The sequence below is a fragment of the Natrix helvetica genome (assembly GCF_964273705.1).
Source record: "Natrix helvetica genome assembly, chromosome: 1".
Taxonomy (NCBI): domain Eukaryota; kingdom Metazoa; phylum Chordata; class Lepidosauria; order Squamata; family Natricidae; genus Natrix; species Natrix helvetica.
In genome coordinates this window covers 365,363,745-365,386,371 of record NC_138548.1, presented here as the reverse complement: position 1 = coordinate 365,386,371, position 22,627 = coordinate 365,363,745, and the positions used below count along the sequence as shown (strand labels likewise).

At 45.6% G+C, this 22,627-nt stretch overlaps 1 protein-coding gene and 1 long non-coding RNA gene across 3 annotated transcripts in view; both read left to right on the top strand.

Moving 5' to 3' along the window:
• Positions 1-7,508, top strand: LOC309383633. Its single transcript, XR_014173880.1, has 3 exons — positions 1-617; positions 1,346-1,428; positions 7,377-7,508. It is a non-coding gene; the product is annotated as an uncharacterized lncRNA (long non-coding RNA).
• Positions 7,509-12,854: 5,346 nt separating this feature from the next.
• The window catches only part of LOC309384784 (uncharacterized protein), a 44,194-nt gene continuing 34,421 nt past the window's right edge, over positions 12,855-22,627 (top strand). The window contains exons 1-4 of one of the 2 annotated variants that reach the window (XM_081938564.1): positions 13,187-13,555; positions 14,277-14,359; positions 15,983-16,109; positions 16,919-19,869. In XM_081938564.1, coding sequence (XP_081794690.1) covers positions 13,390-13,555; positions 14,277-14,359; positions 15,983-16,109; positions 16,919-18,522 — 1,980 coding nt within the window. In that variant the 5' untranslated portion in view covers positions 13,187-13,389 and the 3' untranslated portion in view covers positions 18,523-19,869. Of the gene's footprint in view, positions 13,556-14,276; positions 14,360-15,982; positions 16,110-16,918; positions 19,870-22,627 lie in introns of those variants that run through there. The other variant, XM_081938563.1, reaches the window with a different exon arrangement.

Genomic DNA, 22,627 nt, shown 5'->3' with positions numbered 1-22,627 from the left:
GTGACGGAGAAAAAGAGAGGATCCCCAAAGGACGGAAGCGGCATGCCCTCCGCCTGACTTTCTCCAAGTCGCCTTTTGCACCAGGACCCGGGAAAGGCGCACGATCTCCGCCTGGCTTCTCCCAGATGCCGCTTGCACAGCTCGCTCTCCAGGGCAGGTGCAACTCCGGGCAGAGGCTGCCCTGCAAAAGCCTCCAAAGCTGCCCCCGCGGCCGCCGTTTCACCCCAGGTGCCAGCAGGGGGCGCACTCTTGGCTGACCACGGCCGAGGTCACTGCGCATGCTCCACTCCGTCTGCGTCGTTGGGTAGTTTCGGCTGCGAGTCGCTCCCTGGGAATCTGGTGGGGGCGGGCAAGAACGGATCCGCCGATCAGATCTTCTTCGGGAGCGGGAAGGAGATTCTGAGGTTTGGAGGGAGCGGGAATCCCTCCCCATAACTGCTCTTGGCTGTGCATGGGGGAGGTCCAAGAGTGAGGCAAAGGGGAGGAGAGAAGGAAGCCAAAAGGAATCCCCTGCTCGCATCTTCCGATCCCTGGAAGACTGGGAGGATCTTTGGAGAGCCAACGGAGACCAGTTGCCCGGCCGTGCCAGTGTCTGGAGGGTCAGGATACCTCACTAGGTAAGGGAAGACTGTTCCACTGGATTGGAGATTTCCTAGCAAGATTCCAGTTATCCTTAATTCTCTGCGTCTTCTCGGGTCTTAGTCGTTGGACTTAGTAGAAGGTGACCCCATAAGAAAGAGAGAACTCCCTCTTCAAGCTAGAAGACGTAAGGCACACAAAGGAATTCCCTCCCTTCAGAGCAAGCCTAGGGTTTGCCTTCCACGGAAGAAAGACTCCTGTAGGGGCCACCTTGAGTTGCATTCTGGCTCCTCCTCCATCATGATTTCTCTTTGTTTTTGGCTTTCCTTAAGAGATAATTTGGACTAAATTCCTACACAGATCCCTGCTGTTCCATTTCCAACACCATCTGCTCTTTCAGGCATGTTTCCTCGGTTGCTAGGACATCACTAATTTCTCTGGTTTCAAACTGCAGAGAGGGTGGGGAGGGGAGAATTTACAGGGATTGAGCAAATGCTTCGGCTGCCAAGAGTATAAACTTCCATGTGTCGTTCCAAAAGGTTAGGAGAACAATCTAAGTGAGCTTAGTTCTTCAGCATGTGGTGGGGTTTGGTCCTCTCCTTTAATTCATAGCTCCCATGATGGAGCCCATGAAAGGCAGTGTGTTGAAGAGAGAAAAATGGAGGTTTCCTGGGCAGGACAGGAAGAAATCTTAAGCTGTGCCTTCAGGATAGAAAAGATGAAGTTGAAGCCTTTCCTGTTTACATTCTGTCTCTCTCATTTCCAGTGGACAAAATAGAGTCACCGTTGTTCACTGAATCTTCTCCTCCTATTGGTGGAGCTGAAAGAGCTGCTGGATTCCTGACTCAGGTAAGAAAGAAGAGGTTAGCCGCTTATATGGGGGAGCAGTAGGAGGCCTCTAGTTTCCTCTGGGGACTGTACGTATGATTACTGCTATTCCTGAGCAAAGTACAACAAGGAAATTTAAATTTATGATCAGTCAAACTAGGCCCATCTCTCAACTAAGTTTTGGAGATGAATGGAATTCTTTAGGGTTGTGTCAGAGTGCGCACACTGTGACTATGTGAGACAAGCCAGGAGTAGATAAAGCAAATAGAGGTTTGTATTTAAATAGTGGTTTTATCTACAAAGAATATATACATACATGTTCTTTAGTCCGACCTCAAACAGACAGCAATCAGCAAATTAAAGCACAGAAGCACACACGGGAAAAGAGATATGCCCCAACAGGTCTCTTCTTATTACAGGCTCTTAAAATGGTATCAGCCCAAAAACCTTGCTGACTCATTCCCAGCATTACATCATTGTAGCACTAGGTCAGCTCTTAAATCTTTACCCTGACCGGTTATATTCAAATTCAAATTCAAATTTTTAATTTGTTAGCCGCTCCCTCTCCGCAAGGGACTCGGGGCGGCGTACAATAAAAATATACATACATACATACATATAAACATACAGATACACACATATACATACATATACATACATGGAGGAGGTAGTAATCAAACATATATCACATTAATAATAATAATAGAAAATTAAAAATAGCCATTAAAATATCCCATGATAAAATACCATTTAAAAGGACTGTCAGGAGGAGGATAAACTACGGTTGAGCCAGGCCAGATAATTGAAAGAGGTGGGTCTTGAGCTTTACACGGAAGGAGCGGAGATCGGAAGTAATCCTGATGTCAAGGGGGAGGTCTTTCCACAGGGCTGGGCCCATCACAGAGAAGGCCCTGCTCCTGGGTGTCGCCCCCCGACACTGTTTAGCGGATGGCACCCGGAGAAGTCCCTCTCTGTGTGAGCGGATTGGTCGTAGGGATGTATGGGGCAGGATGCGATCCCGCAAGTAACTAGGTCCTATTATTTATTTATTTATTTATTTATTCACATTTCTAAACCGCCCCCTCTCCCCAAAAGGGACTCGGGGCGGTGTACAGTCCACAATAAATTACAGATAAAATACAAATATAAATAGGGTTATAAATATATGTATGTATGTATGTGTGTGGAGGAGGTTAAAATTAAGAGTCCTGTACAGAAGAATAAATAAATATGAAGCTAAAAGCCCTAAAAACAATTAAAACTAAAACATTACCCTTAAAATAACCAGATGAGAATATACTACCAGGAGTTCATAGATGTAACATTTATAATCATGCCAGGCCAGCTAGTCGGAACAGGTGAGTCTTCAATTTTTGACGGAAGGAGCGGAAGTCCGAGGTGATTCTAATGCCATGGAGCACTTTAAAGATCGTAATCAAAACCTTGAAACGCAGCCGATAGACCACAGGAAGCCAGTGCAGCTCGCGCAGGAGAGGTGTTACATGGGAGAACCTAGTCCTCCCCATAATCACCCGCGTGGCCGCATTCTGGACCAACTGTAGTCTCCGAGTGCATCTCAAGGGAAGCCCCATGTAGAGAGCATTGCAGTAGTCCAGGCGAGACGTCACTAGCGCATGGGTGACTGTGCGCAAGGCATCCCGGTCCAATAAGGGGCGCAATTGGCGCACCAGGCGGACCTGGTGGAACGCCCCCCTTGCCACGGCTGTTACATGGTCATCCATGGACAGCCGGGCATCTAGGAGGACGCCCAAATTGCGCGCCCGTTCCATGGGGGCCAGTTGCTCGCCCCCAATGGCCAGAGATGGAAGCAACTGGTTGAACCGGGGGGCCGGAAGCCACAGCCACTCCGTCTTGGAGGGGTTGAGTTTAAGTCGGTTGTCATCCATCCAGACCCGTACGGCTTCCAAGCACCGGGACATCACTTCAACGGCCTCGTTGGGGTGGTTCGGGGTGGAGATGTACAGCTGAGTGTCATCAGCATACAGATGGTATCCCACCCCAAAGCCACGGATGATCTCGCCCAGTGGTTTCATGTATGTGTTGAACAGGAGTGGCGAGAGAACCGACCCCTGTGGCACCCCGCAAGTGAGGGGGCTCAGGGTCGATCTCTGCTCCCCTGCCAACACATGTTGCGTCCGGCCGGAGAGGTAGGAGCCGAACCACCTCAAAACGGTGCCCCTGACTCCCAACCCCCATAGCCGGTGCAACAGGATACCATGGTCGATGGTATCGAAAGCCGCCGAGAGGTCTAATAGGACCAGGACAGAGGAACAACCCCTATCTCTGGCCCTCCAGAGATCATCAACCAACGCGACCAAGGCCGCCTCCGTGCTGTGCCCGGGTCGGAAGCCGGACTGGCGCGGGTCTAGATAATCATTCTCCTCCAAGTGACGTGGAAACTGTTGGGCCACCACACTCTCTACAACCTTCGCTAAGAAGGGAAGGTTGGAGACTGGACGATAATTAGCTAGCTCCGTTGGGTCCAGGGAAGGCTTCTTGAGTAGGGGTCTCACAACCGCCTCTTTCAAGGCGGCCGGCAGAGACCCCTCGCCCAACGAAGCGTTCACTAGGCCCAGGAGCCAGTCGCGTATAACCTCCCAGGATGCCAGTACAAGCCAGGAGGGGCACGGGTCCAATAAACATGTGGTAGGTCGCAGACGTCCACGTAACTTGTCCAAATCCTCGATGGCAACCGAGTCAAACTCCTGGTTTCAAAAAATGCCACATGGAACTTCATGTTGTCTATCCTAAATAAAGCAGACAGGAGACATGAATGGTTAGGGATAAAAACAGGAGAAGCAGAAATGTTAATAAAAGGAAGGAGATCATCATAGATTTTAGAAACAGTCAGCCTGGTCATACTCCATTCCATATGAAGGATGTAGCAGTAGACATGGTGAACAGTATTAAGTGTTGGAAATGCAGATATCAAAGAATCTGAACTGGTCTCCACACATCATCCTTACTGAAGCATGCAAACCAGCGTCTCCATTTCCTTTGTTGCATTTGGAGTATTTCTAACAGGACTACCAGATTCTGTAACCGCTTTGTTCCCTAAGGCTGGTAAACGTCCAAGATCTGTTTCTCTCGCCATGTATACATCCAAACTAAACTGGGTTTTTTCTTCGTGTCATATATGTGAGTATATGCATAATTTTGTATTTAATTATTAGAGGTGGAGACCCTTAAGGACTGTACGCAACAAAATTCCATTTTAATATATACCAAATAGCGTACATTCAAAGTGACAATAAAGTTATATTCTCTTTCTCTCTTGATAAATTGCTTTCTATATCATCAGCATTTTGATTGCTGGAAGTGCCTTCCTAGTATTTTCATGAAAGTTCACGAGGGTGAGCAAGGCTGACCCTTCAAAGAACCACAAAGACCATTTGGTTACTATGTTACACAGAAATCCTAAAGAACCTCCTGCAAATATCATGAAATGTTGGGGCCACTGGTAGATGGTGTGTCTGAGGCACACTATGCCACTTGATCAAGGCAGGTGCTGACATTGAAGGTCAGCAGAGTCAGTCAAAGTAGTGATAAAAGGTTTGGCGCGGGGGTGGGGGTGGGGACGGCGGCAGGAGCTTACGCAGCACGGCCGGTCTCCTAAGACCTCCTAGGGGCCGGCTGCACCGCTCAAACTACCGTCAGTCGCCCCGTATTGAGCAAAGCAAACGCGGGGAAGTCCTTTGCAGGCGGCTAGAACTGGCCGCCCGCAAAGGTCCTCCACAAACTTGCCTTGATGAGCACAGGGCAACTGACGGTACTTTGCGATGTTTGAGGTGAAGCCGCCAAATCCCCCGCCCCCACCGGAATAACTGCTGCTGCCGCGTCCTTCTCCAACAGCACTGTTGGATTTGCCGCCCGGCGCTGCGGCTGAAGCAAAGCCGCCAAAGCTCCCGCCGGTGCCCCCACCCATGGCAGCGGCGGTAGTGCCTCCCCCTCCACTCGGAGCACCTCAGCAGGGCCCCACGTTATCTCTGCCGCCTCCTCTGCCGCCGTGCTTTTGAGGAGCCATGAGGCCTTTTTTTCCCTACGGGGCAGGAACTGTACGGCAGGTGCGAACCGACCGTGGAAGGGGAAAAAGGGTGCCGGAGCCCTGGCAAAGGTGAGGTGGTGAGGGTTCCAATGGCGCCATTGCGGGAGCCAGTAGGAAGGCGGAGAAGGGGGCGGGAGCAGGAAAAATAAGGCTTCATGGCTCCTCAAAAGCACGGTGGCGGAGGAGGAGGCGACAGGGATAACGTGGGGCCGAGCTCAGGTGCTCCGAGCGGAGGAGGAGGCACCGCCACTGTGCCGGCGTCAGCTTTGGCAGCTTCACTTCAGCCGCAGCGCCGGGCAGCAAATGCGATGGTGCTTTTGGAGGAGGAGCAGCAGCAGGTATTCTGGTGGCGGGCGGCAGGGGCTCGTTGGCATCTTCAGCAGCGGCCCTGATTCCAGTGAAAAAAGTGAAAACGGAGCAGATCCAGGCTGATGACGTCGCCGCAGCTGCCAGGTCTGGACGGAGGTAGCCAGAGCAGCGCCGAGGCGAAAGAGCAACATGACTTGAGGAATTCTGGGAGTTGAACTCCACAAGTCTTCAAAGCTGTCAAGTCTTGTAACTTGACAGCTTTAAGACTTGCAAACTTCAATGCCAGAGTTCCTGAGCCAACATGACTGGAGGAGAAATTCTGGGAGTTGAAATCCACAAGTCTTCAAAACTGTCAAGTTTGAACATCCCTGGGTTTTTTTTCCTAAAGGGTTAGGGGTGCAAAGGTCTTGTAACTTGACAGCTTTAAGACTTGCGCACTTCAGGTGGCAGAGTTTCTGAACCAACATTTTCGTTGCTAAGCAGAAGCGTTGTTAAGTGATACTGATATTAATAATAATATAATAATAATTTTATTTGATTAGCCGCAACCCTCTCCCGAAGGACTCGGGGCGGCGTACAATCAAACAGATAAAAATACACATAAGACAAACATATATACAAAAGAACAGAGACATATACATATGTGCATGGAGGAGGATGGACTTAAGTGAAAGACAGTTAAAAATACAATTTAAAATCCCCTAATAAAATTACCAAATTAAAAAACCCATCAGGAGCGTTACTAAGTTATGGTCGAGCCAGGCCAGCTATTTGGAAAAGGTGGGTCTTGAGCTTGACACGGAAGGAGCGGAGGTCAGTAGTAGTCCTAATATCCGGGGGGAGGTCATTCCACAGGGCTGGTCCCGCCACAGATATCACTTTTAATTATATCACTTTTAATTAAGCGGGTACCTTGAATAAACATAACTTTGAGTTTAAAATAATACTGATTTCGTTGTTGTCTTAGGTGACATCTGTGAAAAAAAATTCAGGTGCTCAGGCATGAAAATGTGCCGCTCAAACACTATACTTTTCTGCTCACAGTGAAAAAAAATTAGAGGGAACATTGGTAAGGGTTCCTCTGGAGGAAAATTTAAGTCAAAGCAAGGTGTCACTAGATACTTTATTTACAACTTAGATCTGTACGTAAGTTGTTAAAAATGATTCCATACTCTTCTTTTTTCCTCTTACATTAATTCCAGTCCCCTTTCATGGTCTTCCAAGTTGCAGTTTCATTTAAAAGAAAGAGATCAATATGGTGACCAGCAAGGGTTGACATTCAGTCTCGTAATCATCTTTGACCCACCCCTGGGTCATTACTGCAGAGTTATTGGGAAGATGATCAGGGATAGGATGTTTTTGCCTATTGTAGTTGTCCTACTCAGCAACAAATTTTGTCTTGGTTTGTGTTGCAATGACATATGTTCTCTTACTAAATGCAAGTTGGGTGCCTCATAGATGAGACAAGTTGGGTGCCAGATCCTCTTGTCAAGACTTGTTTTTGCTTTAACCTTTTAATGAGGGTTAGATGAACAGCCATGCTAGTCTTTTAAGTTAGTAACTAATATTCGTGCTGTCATTTCCCTCGTTGCAGATGCCCAGTAATAGATAAATGTCTGCAAAGGAATACCAAAGTGGAGGTTGTAGATTATTCTAATTTATTTCTCTTCCCCCGCAAGCATCTGATGCGCAGAAGAAAGGAAACGACCAAGAGGCAAATTTGGTGCCACTGCAAATAACCAAAACTGAAATTCCTGAGGAGACATCTACAAGTAATCGGGGAAGGAGAAAACATGAAAAGAAGCACAATCAGAGAGAAAAATCCATTTTTGAATGTGTGGAAATGGATCGTTTCCTGACCCAACATGATTCCAAAGAAAGTACAGAGAAATGTCTTAGTAGAGAAAGATTCAAAGCAAGTAATGTTACTTCACATAAAATGATCCAGGCACGGGAGAAGCCCTCCAATGGTGTGGACTATGGAAAAAGGGTGGAGTGGAAAGGTAATTTAACCTCATAAAAAGGTCCACACCAGAGAAAAGCTCTATAAGTGCCTGGAGTGTGGAAAGAGCTTCAGGTATAAACAGTATCTGAAATCCCACAAAAGGATCCATAAAGGGAGAAAACCTTATAAATGTGTGGATGGTGGAAAAGGGTTCAGTGTGAAGAGTTCCCTTGCTTGCCATAAAAGGAAGCATACGGGGAAAAAACCCTATAAATGTATGGAGTGTGGAAAGAGCTTCGGGAGAAAGAGTACTCTCGATTCTCATAAACGGATCCACACAGGAGAAAAATCCTATGAATGCATGGAGTGTGGAAAGAGCTTCAGTGTAAAGAGTGCTCTTACTACTCATAAAAGGGTCCACACAGGAGAAAAACCCTATAAATGCCTAGATTGTGGGAGGGGCTTCAGCCAAAGCAGTGGCCTCGCTTCCCATAAACTGGTTCACACAGGAGAAAAACCCTATAAATGTCTAGATTGTGGGAGGGGCTTCAGCCAAAGCGGTAGCCTTGCTGCCCATAAATTGGTCCACACAGGAGAAAAACCCTATGAATGCCTAGATTGTGGGAGGTGCTTCAGCCGGAGTGGTAGCCTTGCTTCCCATAAATTGGTCCACACAGGAGAAAAACCCTATGAATGCCTGGAGTGTGGAAAGCGCTTCAGTGTAAGGTGTTCTCTTACTTCTCATAAACGGATCCACACAGGAGAAAAACCCTATAAATGCATGGAGTGTGGAAAGAGCTTCAGGATCAAGAATACACTTACTTCTCATGAACGGATCCACACAGGAGAAAAACTCTATAAATGCCTAGACTGTGGGAAGAGCTTCAGCCAAAGCAGTTCCCTTGCTGCCCATTATCGGGTCCACACAGGAGAAAAGCCTTATAAATGCATGGAGTGTGGACAGAGTTTCAGTGTAAAGAGTTCTCTTACTTCTCATAAAAGGGTCCACACAGGAGAAAAACCCTATAAATGCAAACAGTGTGAGAAGAGCTTCAGCAGTAGTAGTTACTTGAGGTGCCACAAAAGGATCCATACAGGGAGAAAACCTTATAAATGTGTACACTGTGGGAAAAGGTTCAGTATGAAGATTTCTCTTACTTACCATAAAAGGATCCACACAGGAGAAAAACCCTTTAAATGCATACAGTGTGGGAAGAGCTTCAGCACTTGTAGTTACCTGATATGCCATAGAAGGATCCATTCAGGGGGGAAACCCTATAAATGTGTAGACTGTGGGAAAAGGTTCAGTATGAAGATTTCTCTTACTTACCATAAAAGGATCCACACAGGAGAAAAACCCTATGAATGCATGGAGTGTGGAAAGAGCTTCAGTGTAAAGAGTTCTCTTACTTCTCATAAAAGGGTCCACACAGGAGAAAAACCCTATAAATGCCTAGACTGTGGGAAGGGTTTCAGCCAAAGCTGTAGCCTTGCTTCCCATAAACGAGTCCACACAGGAGAAAAACCCTATGAATGCATGGAGTGTGGAAAGAGCTTCAGTGTAAAGAGGAGTCTTACTTCTCATAAACGGATCCACACAGGAGAAAAACCCTATAAATGCGTAGATTGTGGGAGGGGCTTCAGGCTAAATGGTGACCTTGTTTCCCATAAACGGATCCACACAGGAGAGAAACCCTATACATGCATGGAGTGTGGAAAGAGCTTCAGTCTAAAGAGTTCTCTTACTTCTCATAAAAGGGTCCACACAGGAGAAAAACCGTATAAATGCCTAGACTGTGGGAAGGGTTTCAGCCAAAGCTGTGGCCTTGCTTCCCATAAACGAGTCCACACAGGAGAAAAACCCTATAAATGCATGGAGTGTGGAAAGAGCTACAGAAACAGCAGTTACCTGAACTTACATAAACGAATCCACAAAGGAGAGAAACCCTATAAATGCATGGAGTGTGGAAAGAGCTTCAGTGTAAAGGGTTCTCTTACTTCTCATAAACGGATCCATACAGGAGAAAAACCCTATAAATGTCTAGAGTGTAAAAAGAGTTTCCGCCAAAGTAGCCAACTTAGTTTCCATAACAGGATGCATACAGGGGAAAAACCTTATAAGTGCACAGTCTGTGGAAAGACCTTCGCTGCCAGTGGCTATCTGATTTACCATAAAAGAACCCACACAGGAGAGAAGCCTTATAAATGCTTGGAATGTGGAAAGGGCTTCAGTGATAACCGTTCCCTTACTTCCCATAACAGGATCCATACAGGAGAGAAATCATGTATGCCCTGAATTTGGGAAGAGTTTGAGTACAAGCTGGTCCCTTACTTACCACATTAATACCACACATGGAAGAAATTGAACCAGGGCAATTAAGTCACCTGTTCCCATAAGGGGATCCACACAGGAGGGAAATAGAAATGTACGGAATGAGGAAGGTGTTTTTGTGAAAACAGAGTGTGTCTCAAGAAAGAATCCACAGAGGACAGAAAAAATATTGTCTGGAACGGTATAGGGTTTCCTGCCTAGGCAGGGGGTGGGACTAGAAGACCTCCAAGGTCCCTTCCAACTCTACTATTGTATTATTGTATTGTAATATCCTGTGGAAAGCAATCAATTTATTTACCATATTAATTCTCTTCTATCGTAGCTGAAAGGGACTTTAAAAATGTGTCGACCCTGAAGATTACATATATGGAAACATATTTTATTGTAGCCTTTGTACTCTTTTCTATTAGCATTTAGGTTTGTAGTAAATGAATTTAAAAATACTTTCAGGCTCGCCACTTTCTAACTGTTGAAAGGCAGGGGGGGTGTAAAGATAAGAGGGGAATGTCATATTTAGGTGGGATTTCCCGTGGGAAGAGAAGAGGCCTGCAGCTGGCTGGAGGTGGAGTTTGGAGTCACCAGGCTGTTTGACTGACAAATGATTGAAGATTGTGAGTTGGGGGGGGGGAGTTTCAAACTTTTGCTTTTATAGGGTGTAATTCTGGATCTGGTTCAGAGTTGGAGTTTTACCAAGTGCTTGACAAATTAATGTGTTCCTAATAAATGGATTTGAAACGAAAGATGGATGCCATGGACTTTTTTTAGGACACATTACTTGGAGGCTTGACAAAATGGTTTTATTGATCTAACATTTTTTAATGATCTTAAATTTCTTGATTTAAGTTATTCATTGGTCAGTTTCTCTAATTAATCATTACCGTATTTTCTATTTCTCAAGATTTTCAAATGCCCCCTTACTGGGTCCTTCATTTGTGATATCAGATTCATCAGAAAGATCAATCATAGTTGACATATCAGGTTGCTATGGTTTTGGAGAAAACAGTTACTAGCATGATTGTGACATTGTACTTTTTACCGATATATTTTTAAAAAAACAGATTTCCTGATTATTAACAACCTTTCTCATTTCGAAAGGTTAATAAATTATTGGAAACAGTTGTGCTATTTAAATGATGGCCTACTTTATAGACATTGAACAAAAAAGCTAAATGAAGAAACTAGATGAATATGTAAGAGAACTTATCGGGGGGAGGGGGAGCGGAATAAAATGTTAGAAAATGCTAGAGGGGGTGGTGGAATGAGTTCAGATCCGACTCAGTTTCACGTTGCACAGTGATACATTGAAAACCATGGAATGAGAAAAGCATTAGCAAGGTAGATTTATCTATGAAAGAAGCAAAGAAGAGACGTAGCCTATAAAATCGGGGAACATGCCTCATTATAAAATCTTGGCATTTTTATTAGAATTTTCTTAATTACTTAATTTTACAGCTTTGGAATCCATACAGCATTGATAATGCTTTGGCCAACTTTTGTCTGGTTGGACTAGAAGACCTCGAAGGTCCCTTCCAACTCTGCTATTTATATTATTATATTGAGGGGTGAGGAGTGGAATACACAGAAAGTGCTAGAAAATGGCAGAATGAGCTCAGATCAAACTCAGAATCAAAGGATTCCCACTGCAGATGATGAGTGTATAGAAATCCATGGAATGTGAGGAGAGTAGCAAGGCAGTTTGACCTATAAGTGAAGCAAGAAATGAGAGAAATCAGTGCCTCTAAAATGTAGGAAGATTCATTAAGTTTCTTATGTCACATTTTTTCAGGATTTTCCTAATGATGTAAATTTCACATCTGTGGAGATAATCCATGCAGCACTGAAAGTCCTTTGGCCAACTTTACCTTCTTCCTTTACCCCAGAGGACTCAAAGGGGAGCCTCTTTTTCTACAACTGGGAAGGTGTTTTTTGGCCTTTAAGGATTTGCCCTTTGAGGCTGAGGAGGTCCAGGCGGCATCTACATTCATCTTCCCAGTTAATATCATTTAAAACAACGTATGAATTGAATAGGTGAATTGAATATATTCCTTATTGTCCAGCCAGAGATTCCACTCTTTCCCTTGGAAAATGAAGCCCTGAAAGAAACTCCCTCCTTATTCTGAAGGGTCTTTGGGGCTGGGTGGAGGCCGAAGGGGTTGGAGAGGATCCGGGGTTGGGGTTGACACTGCAGGGGTGGAGGGAGAAGAAGGGGTCAGGGGACCCAATTCAGTTTCTGACGCAGAGAAAGGAGAAGTCGAATCCCTCACAAAGGAACCCTCGATGTTGGCGCTTCCCTCAGAGCCGTCTCTCTCTCTCTCTCTCTCTCTCTGTCTCTCCCTCTCCGCTCTTCCCGCCAGAATAGGCTCCTCCCACCCCTCTCGCCCCCCCTTTTCCCGCTTCTCCGTCTGGGAATCGCACTGGGAGGGGCGTGGCCAAGGAGAAAGGGGAGGGCTCACGCAAGCTCCCACCTGGCTCGCCTGGAGTGGGTGTGGCTGGGTGTCACAGTCCCCTCCTCCCCTCCTCCCTGCGCCAGCATCGTTGGTCCCGCCCAGTCCCCCGTGGGTGCCCCTTCCCCCCTTCGCTTCAAGGGCTCCCGGCCAACGTCCCCACCCGCAGCAGCCATAGGCGGCGTCCACGGGGGCTTCCCATGAGAGAGGGGAGAAGAGGCATCGGGAGGGGGCGGGGCTTGACAGGGAGATTTCGGAGTGGGCATCCAAGGAATCCGTTGCGCCAATGGGAAGTCTCCCTTCCGCTGAGTCATCTGTCTCCGGGCAGATTTCTCCCTGCGGAGAATGGAGCCGAAAGAGAAAGGGGGAGCTGCGTGACTCTCCTCCTTCTGCTTCGCGGGGAGCCGCTTTCCCTGAACTATTGTGTGTGAGTGAGTGACGGAGAAAAAGAGAGGATCCCCAAAGGACGGAAGCGGCATGCCCTCCGCCTGACTTTCTCCAAGTCGCCTTTTGCACCAGGACCCGGGAAAGGCGCACGATCTCCGCCTGGCTTCTCCCGGATGCCGCTTGCACAGCTCGCTCTCCAGGGCAGGTTCAACTCCGGGCAGAGGCTGCCCTGCAAAAGCCTCCAAAGCTGCCTCCGCGGCCGCCGTTTCACCCCAGGTGCCAGCAGAGGGCGCACTCTTGGCTGCCCACGGCCGAGGTCACTGCGCATGCTCCACTCCGTCTGCGTCGTTGGGTAGTTTCGGCTGCGAGTCGCTCCCTGGGAATCTGGTGGGGGCGGGCAAGAACGGATCCGCCACTCAGATCTTCTTCGGGAGCGGGAAGGAGATTCTGAGGTTTGGAGGGAGCGGGAATCCCGCCCCATAACTGCTTTTGGCTGTGCATGGGGGAGGTCCAAGAGGGAGGCAACGGGGAGGAGAGAAGGAAGCCAAAAGGAATCCCCTGCTCGCATCTTCCGATCCCTGGAAGACTGGGAGGATCTTTGGAGAGCCAACGGAGACCAGTTGCCCGGCCGTGCCAGTGTCTGGAGGGTCAGGATACCTCACTAGGTAAGGGAAGACTGTTCCACCGGATTGGAGATTTCCTAGAAAGATTCCAGTTATTCTTAATTCTCTGCGTCTTCTCGGGTCTTAGTCGTTGGACTTAGTAGAAGGTGACCCCATAAGAAAGAGAGAACTCCCTCTTCAAGCTAGAAGACGTAAGGCACACAAAGGAATTCCCTCCCTTCAGAGCAAGCCTAGGGTTTGCCTTCCACAGAAGACTCCTGTAGGGGCCACCTTGAGTTGCATTCTGGCTCCTCCTCCATCATGATTTCTCTTTGTTCTTTGGCCTTCCTTAAGAGATAATTTGGACTAAATTCCTACACAGATCCCTGCTGGTCCATTTCCAACACCACCTGCTCTTTCAGGCATGTTTCCTCGGTTGCTAGAACATCACTAATTTCTCTGGTTTCAAACTGCAGAAGGGGGGGGAGAGAATTTACAGGGATTGAGCAAATGCTTCGGCTGCCAAGAGTATAAACTTCCATGTGTTGTTCCAAAAGGTTAGGAGAACAATCTAAGTGAGCTTACTTCTTCAGCATGTGGTGGGGTTTGGTCCTCTCCTTTAATTCATAGCTCCCATGATGGAGCCCATGAAAGGCAGTGTGTTGAAGAGAGAAAAATGGAGGTTTCCTGGGCAGGACAGGAAGAAATCTTAAGCTGTGCCTTCAGGATAGAAAAGATGAAGTTGAAGCCTTTCCTGTTTCCATTCTGTCTCTCTCATTTCCAGTGGACAAAATGGAGTCACCGTTGTTCACTGAATCTTCTCCTCCTATTGGTGGAGCTGAAAGAGCTGCTGGATTCCTGACTCAGGTAAGAAAGAAGAGGTTAGCCGCTTATATGGGGGAGAATTAGGAGGCCCCTAGTTTCCTTTGGGGACTGTACGTATGATTACTGCTATTCCTGAGCAAAGTACAACAAGGAAATTTAAATTTATGATTCTGTAACAGCTTTGTTCCCTATGCTTGGTAAACGTCCAAGATCTGTTTCTCTCGCCATGTATACATCCAAACTAAACTGGGTTGTTTCTCCGTGTCATGTATGTGATATATGCATAATTTTGTATTTAATTATTAGAGGTGGAGAACCTTAAGGACTGTATGCAACAAAATTCCATTTTAATATATACCAAATAGCGTACATTCAAAGTGACAATAAAGTTATATTCTCTTTCTCTCTTGATAAATTGCTTTCTGTATCATCAGCATTTTGATGGCTGGAAGTGCCTTCCTAGTATTTTCATGAAAGTTCATGAGGGTGAGCAAGGCTGACCCTTCAAAGAACCACAAAGACCATTTAGTTACTATGTTACACAGAAATCCTACAGAACCTCCTGCAAATATCTTGAAATGTTGGGGCCACTGGTAGATGGTGTGTCTGAGGCACACCATGCCACTTGATCAAGGCAGGTGCTGACATTGAAGGTCGGCAGAGTCAGTCAAAGTAGTGATAAAATGTCAGGCATAGGCTATGAAGGTTGCCCTTTTTAGCATACTACCGTGTTTCCCCGAATATACGACAGGGTCTTAAATTTTTTTGACCCACGAAATATGGCCTTGGGCTTATTAAAGGGGAGGGGTTATTATTTTTGGGTTGCCGGGCGGCTGCTCCCTTGTGACTGGGTTGTGTACTTCCAGAGCGGCATCCATCCTCCGTGCTTTGAAAAAAAAACCCCAAGCGGCGGACGGCTCCAGCAGCGGGGATGCCCTTCGCGCGAGCGCGGAGCGGAAAAGCCGCTGCACAACTCCCCTCTCCAGCCATGCAGAGCACCATTCACTCACCTAGGGGCATTCCGAAGGCACCGAGCCGCGGGAGGCGGAGGGCGGCGAACAGGCGCTTGCGTTGCTTGGTGCCTTCCGGGTACTGCTAGGTCGGTCAGCGACGCTGTACCCGGCTGGAAAGGGGGGTTGCCGAGCGGCTGCTCATAAGTTTGGTCACCTCATGGCTGCTGCGTTGCTGCTGCGACAGCGCAACACAGCCATTCGACCCTGAGGCTTGCCCGGCTCTTCGGGAGCCCGCTCGCAAGAGAGTAGCTGCCGAGCAACCCCCCCCCCTCTTCAGCTGGGCACAGCGCCGCTGGCCGACCTAGCGGTACCCCGAAAGCACCAAGCAACGCAAGCGCCTTTGCCCACACCTCATTCCCGTGGCTTGGTGCCTTCGGGATACCACTAGGTTGGCGAGCGGTGCTCTGCCTGGTCGAAGTGGGGGGGATTGTCCAGAGGGCTTATTTTCGGGGTTGGGCTTATATTTTTGCACATGCGGAAAATGTCGCAAGGCTTTAGTTTCAGGACAGGTTGTATTTTCGGGGAAACACGGTATGTTAAGCCTGACTAGGGAAATGCCCAGTCAAGAATTTTCACTTTGTGCTCTTAGGCTTTGCAGATTAAAGCAGGTCTTGCAAATTCTATCTGCTCACATGGATTCTTCCTTGTTTAGAGTCCTGTGTCCTTTGGGGAGGTGGCCGTCCATTTCAACAGTGAAGAATGGTTGCTGCTTGATCCCAACCAGAAAGCCCTGCATGAAGAAGTCATGTTGGAAATGTCTAGGATCATGGCTTCTTTAGGTAAGGGTTCCTCTGGCGGAAAATTTAAGTCAGAGCAAGGTGTCACTAGATACTTTATTTACAACTTAGATCTGTACGTAAGTTGTTAAAAATGATTCCATACTCTTCTTTTTTCCTCTTACATTAATTCCAGTCCCCTTTCATGGTCTTCCAAGTTGCAGTTTCATTTAGAAGAAAGAGATCAGTATGGTGACCAGCAAGGGTTGACATTCAGTCTCGTAATCATCTTTGACCCACCCCTGGGTCATTACTGCAGAGTTATTTTTTATTTTATTTTTTATTTACTAAGCGCTTATAGGCCGCCCCCTCTCCCGAAAGGGACTCGGGGCGGTGTACAGTCCATATCAGAAATACATCATAAATAGTTATAAAATTAAACAATTAAAATTATTAAGTAGATAAATAGATAAGAGGAGGATTAAAAGGTTTAAAGAACTGTACAGCTAAGTAAATAATTTAATTGGGAAGATGATCAGGGATAGGATGTTTTTGCCTGTTGTAGTTGTCCTACTCAGCAACAAATTTTGTCTTGCTTTGTGTTGCAATGACATATGTTCTCTTACTAAATGCAAGTTGGGTGCCTCATAGATGAGACACATTGGGTGCCATGTCCTCTTGTCAAGACTTGTTTTTGCTTTAACCTTTTAATGAGGGTTAGATGAACAGCCATGCTAGTCTTTTAAGTTAGTAACTAATATTCATGCTGTCATTTCCCTCGTTGCAGATGCCCAGTAGTAGATAAATGTCTGCATAGGAATACCAAAGTGGAGGTTGTAGATTATTCTAATTTATTTCTCTTCCCCCGCAAGCATCTGATGCGCAGAAGAAAGGAAACGACCAAGAGGCAAATTTGGTGCCATTGCAAATAAGGAAAACTGAAATTCCTGAGGAGACATCTACAAATAATCGGGGAAGGCGAAAACGTGAAAAAAAGCACAATCGGAGAGAAAAATCTATTTTTGAATGTGTGGAAATGGATCGTTTCCTGACCCAACATGATTCCAAAGAAAGTACGGAGAAATGTCGAAATAGAAAAAGATTCAAAGCAAGCCTTAATGTTAGTAACCACTACAAAAGTGCAAAAAGTTCCAGCAGTAATAATGTTACTTCACATAAAATGATCCAGGCAACGGAGAAGCCCTACAATGGTGTGGACTATGGAAAAAGGGTGGGGTGGAAAGGTAATTTAACTTCTCATAAAAAGATCCACACCAGAGAAAAGCTCTATAAGTGCCTGGAGTGTGGAAAGAGCTTCAGGCATAAAGAGTTTCTGAAATCCCACAAAAGGATCCATAAAGAGAGAAAACCTTATAAATGTGTGGATGGTGGAAAAGGGTTCAGTGTGAAGTGTTCCCTTGCTTGCCATAAAAGGAAGCATACTGGAAAAAAACCCTATAAATGTATGGAGTGTGGAAAGAGCTTCGGGAGAAAGAGTGCTCTTGATTCTCATAAACGGATCCACACAGGAGAAAAACCCTATGAATGCATGGAGTGTGGAAAGAGCTTCAGTGTAAAGAGTGCTCTTACTACTCATAAAAGGGTCCACACAGGAGAAAAACCCTATAAATGCCTAGATTGTGGGAGGGGCTTCAGCCGAAGCAGTGGCCTTGCTTCCCATAAATTGGTTCACACAGGAGAAAAACCCTATGAATGCCTGGAGTGTGGAAAGAGCTTCAGTGTAAAGAGTGGTCTTACTTCTCATAAACGGATCCACACAGGAGAAAAACCCTATAAATGCGTAGATTGTGGGAGGGGCTTCAGGCTATGTGGTGACCTTGTTTCCCATAAACGGATCCACACAGGAGAAAAACCCTATACATGCATGGAGTGTGGAAAGAGCTTCAGTCGAAAGAGTTCTCTTACTTCTCATAAACGGATCCACACAGGAGAAAAATCCTATAAATGCCTAGACTGTGGGAAGGGTTTCAGCCAAAGCTGTGGCCTTGCTTCCCATAAACGAGTCCACACAGGAGAAAAACCCTATAAATGCATGGAGTGTGGAAAGAGCTACAGAAACAGCAGTTACCTGAACTTACATAAACGGTTTCACACGGGAGAGAAACCCTATAAATGCATGGAGTGTGGAAAGAGCTTCAGTGTAAAGGGTTCTCTTACTTCTCATAAACGGATCCACACAGGAGAAAAACCCTATAAATGTCTAGAGTGTAGGAAGAGTTTCTGCCAAAGTAGTCAACTTAGTTTCCATAACAGGATGCATACAGGGGAAAAACCTTACAAGTGCACAGTCTGTGGAAAGGCCTTCGCTGCCTGTGGCCAACTGATTTACCATAAAAGAACCCACACAGGAGAGAAGCCTTATAAATGCTTGGAATGTGGAAAGAGCTTCAGAGATAAACGTTCCCTTACTTCCCATAACAGGATCCATACAGGAGAGAAATCATGTATGCCATGAATTTGGGAAGAGTTTGAGTACAAGCCGGTCCCTTACTTACCTCATTAATACCACACAGGGAAGAAATTGCACCAGGGCAATTAAGTCACCTGTTCCCATAAGGGGATCCACACGGGAGGGAAATAGAAATGTACGGAATGAGGAAGGTGTTTTTGTGCGTCTCAAGAAAGAATCCACAGAGGACAGAAAAAATACCCCGTGGAAATCAATTTATTTACCATATTAATACTCTCCTAACCTAGCTGAAAGGGACTTTAAAAATGTGTCGACTTTAAGATTACATATATGGAAACATATTTTATTGTAGCCTTTGTACTCTTTTCTATTAGCATTTAGGTTTGTAGTAAATGAATTTAAAAATACTTTCAGGCTCGCCACTTTCTAACTGTTGAAAGGCAAGGGGGGGTGTAAAGATGAGGGGGGAATGTCATATTTAGGTGGCATTTCCCGTGGGAAGAGAAGAGGCCTGCATCTGGCTGGAGGTGGAGTTTGGAGTCACCAGGCTGTTGGATTGACAAGTGATTGAAGATGGTGAGTTGGGGGGGGGGGGAGTTTCAAACTTTTGCTTTTATAGGGTGTAATTCTGGATCTGGTTCAGAGTTGGAGTTATATCAAGTCCTTGACAAATTAATGTGTTCCTAATAAATGGATTTGAAACGAAAGATGGATGCCATGGACTTTATTTTTCAGGACACATTACTTGGAGGCTTGACAAAATGGTTTTATTGATCTAACATTTTTTTAAAGACCTTAAATTTCTTGATTTAAGTTATTCATTGGTCAGTTTGTCTGATTAATCATTACCGTATTTTCTATTTCTCAAGATTTTCAAATGCCCCCTTACTGGGTCCTTCATTTGTGATATCAGGTTCATCAGAAAGATCAATCATAGTTGACATATCAGGTTGCTATGGTTTTGGAGAAAACAGTTACTAGCATGATTGTGACTTTGTACTTTTTATCGATATATTTTTAAAAAAACAGATTTCCTGATTATTAACAACCTTTCTCTTTTTTTAAATTGTTTTAATTAAACAAAAAACACACACAAAGACATTCTTCATTACATCTTCCAGAAAGCATGTCGATTGGTTACAGTTGAATTTCGTGCGTTACTACAATCATTCTTTATATTTCATTCATATTGAATTGTACATTTTAAATCAAAAATCTTTATACCATCAATATACCAACATTCTCATTTAACTATATTTGTTTGAACGTACTTTTGTCTAGAATCATTTATATTTATATTATAATAAATGTCATGATGGGTTATCTGTTGACGAATAAACATTTTAAAAACGAAAACATTCTATAAGCAGCTACAACCTTCTACTTATTTATCACCTAGAATTAACTAATTTTTATTTTTATTATTTTTTTCCATTCGATTATGTTTTATTTGGGTTTCACCATTCTTAACTTTCTTATTTTACCCATAACTATTATTTTTAAGTTTTGTTACATTCCTTCATTGATTCTTATTTCTTTCCTCCATCCACCTATACCATTTATCCCATATCTAGTAGAATTCTGATTCTTCTTTTCCCTGAATTTCTTTAGTTAGTTTGTCCATTTCAGCACAGTCCATAACCTTTCTTATTATTTCATCTTCACTTGGAGTTAGTTTGCTATTTAAATGATGGCCTACTTTATAGACATTGAACAAAAAAGCTAAATGAAGAAACTAGATGAATATGTAAGAGAACTTATCGGGGGAGGGGGAGCGGAATAAAATGTTAGAAAATGCTAGAAGGGGTTGTGGAATGAGTTCAGATCTGACTCAGTTTCACGTTGCACAGTGATACATTGAAAACCATGGAATGAGAAAAGCATTAGCAAGGTAGATTTATCTATGAAAGAAGCAAAGAAGAGACATAGCCTATAAAATCGGGGAACATGCCTCATTATAAAATCTTGGCATTTTTATTAGAATTTTCTTAATTACTTAATTTATGTATTGTAATTATTGTATTGTAATTTTGCAGCTTTGGAATCCATGCAGCATTGATAATGCTTTGGCCAACTTTATCTTCTTTACATCAGAGGATTCAAAGGATAACCAGAGAATAGAAGCCCTTTTGCTGCTTTCTACAGTCTGAGGATCCATTTGGACTTTTGAGTGATAGACAAGGATTTGTGCTTCAAGGAGTCAGAGGGTCTAGGTATTAATGGGAAGACATTTACCAGTATCTTCTCATTAAATACAGTTAAATAATATAGTACTTGAATATATTATTTCGAGGTATTTCGTATTCTCCAGCCAGCAATTTCACCCTTTCTTTTTGCCTTGTAAGATATACCATTGTTATATTGAAGGATATTTGGGGGTGAGTGGAGTCAGAGGCCTTGAAGGGGATCAGGATCTGGGGATACTCCCAGTCATTCAGCCTCAGCCATGGGGTGAGTGAGGGATCCACTGAGATGAATTGAGGGGGGCTGCTCCCCAAACTCTGGTCCTTCTTTTGGGTTGGGGACTTTTTTCTGGCTTGCCTAAATCAGGGACACTTTAAAGCATGTGGAGGTGATTGGCCTCCAAGATCCTCAAGGGGGGTTGGAAAGATATTCTTGGCAGGACACCATTGAGGTAGAAGCGGGCCTGAGGGAGAAGAGGGGCCCAGAGGGTGGCCTAATTCAGAGTGTGAGAGAAAGGAAGAGCAGGATTGGTTCCTGAGGAGCTCTGGAGACCCCTGATGGCAGTGCGTCCCTCTGGGGGTGCCTCTTTCTCATCCTCTCAGCCAGTAAATAGGCTCCCACCCCACTCAAGATCGCCATTTCCTGCTGAGAGAAGTGCACTGGGAGGGATGTGGACAGAAGGGGAGGAGTCTCACACTCCCACCTCCCTTGCCCTGCATCCTTTTCTCCAACATCTCCTCTAGGGATTTCAGTCTCCTTCTAATACCCACCCTGCCAACATCAATGGTCTCCCACCACTCCCTCCTTACTGATTGGGGCTCCTTACCCCCTTCTAGGGACCCTGGATAGCACTCCCACCAGTAGCAACAGGGGACCTCAACATAGCCCATGGATGCTCCCCCCCAAGAGAGGAGACACCTAGAGGCTGCCAACCTCAGAAGTGGAATTGGGTGGGTGGGGGTCTGACCTCAGAAATGGAATTAGGTGGGTGGGGTCTGGCCAGGGTGGGTATTTTGGAGAAAACACAAATGGGAATCTTCCCTTCTGCCATTCATCTGTTTCTGGGCAGTCAAGGGGGAAGCCTTTGGAGCAGAAGCTATCCAAATTGTCTGCAGCCAGGGTGTCCCGAAGAGGAGGCAAGTGGGCTTCGAGCGAAGCAAAGCCTAGGAGTGGCAATGATTGCCGAGATGCAAAAATCCCATACTTCTAGGCAATGATGCCCAAAATTGTATGAGGCCCAATGAGGCCTGTGATGTCCAGGTGGCTTCTACCTGATACTTCTTGGCCGAGGTCGATCTCTGTGTGCCTATAGGTGGCATTTGGCACACAAATGGGACAGAGAAAATGTGTCCCACAGATCAAAAAGGGACCAATTATTTCTGCAAGACAAAGACCATTAGATGAAAAGTCCAAGGAAGCTTGCGGGTGGCTGCATGGCAAGGTTACAGCCCGCCACTTGAAAAACGGAGGTCTCTTGCAAGTGTCAACCAGGTGGGAGCCCCGTCGGGCAAATGCCTGTGTTGTTTCTCTGTGTCATATATTTGGGTATATACATAATTTTGTATGTATTTACTTTGTCATGTTTATATAGTGCATATTGGAGATGGTGTCCCTTTTGAGAGCTGTATGCAATGAGATTTCATTTTAATGTATGCCAGTCAGTATACATTCAGAGTGACAATAAAGTTCTTGTTCTCTTCTCTTCTCCTCTATTTTATACATCGATGTAGTGAGCGGGGGTTGGACTAGATGGTTCTCTCGGCTGGGAAGAACGGAGAGCGAATCTAAACTGGTGTTAACGATTCAACCTTTTCGTGCAACGCTTCCTCGTTCCGCAACGCCTCCCCGCCAGAATGAATGCCATCGGAAACGCCGCCGTCTCAAAAAGAGCCGGGAGGACCAAGGAGACATTGGCCTGAGTAGCGTTGCAGAATCATCACACGATCCCGCCGCTAGGGGGCCGGGC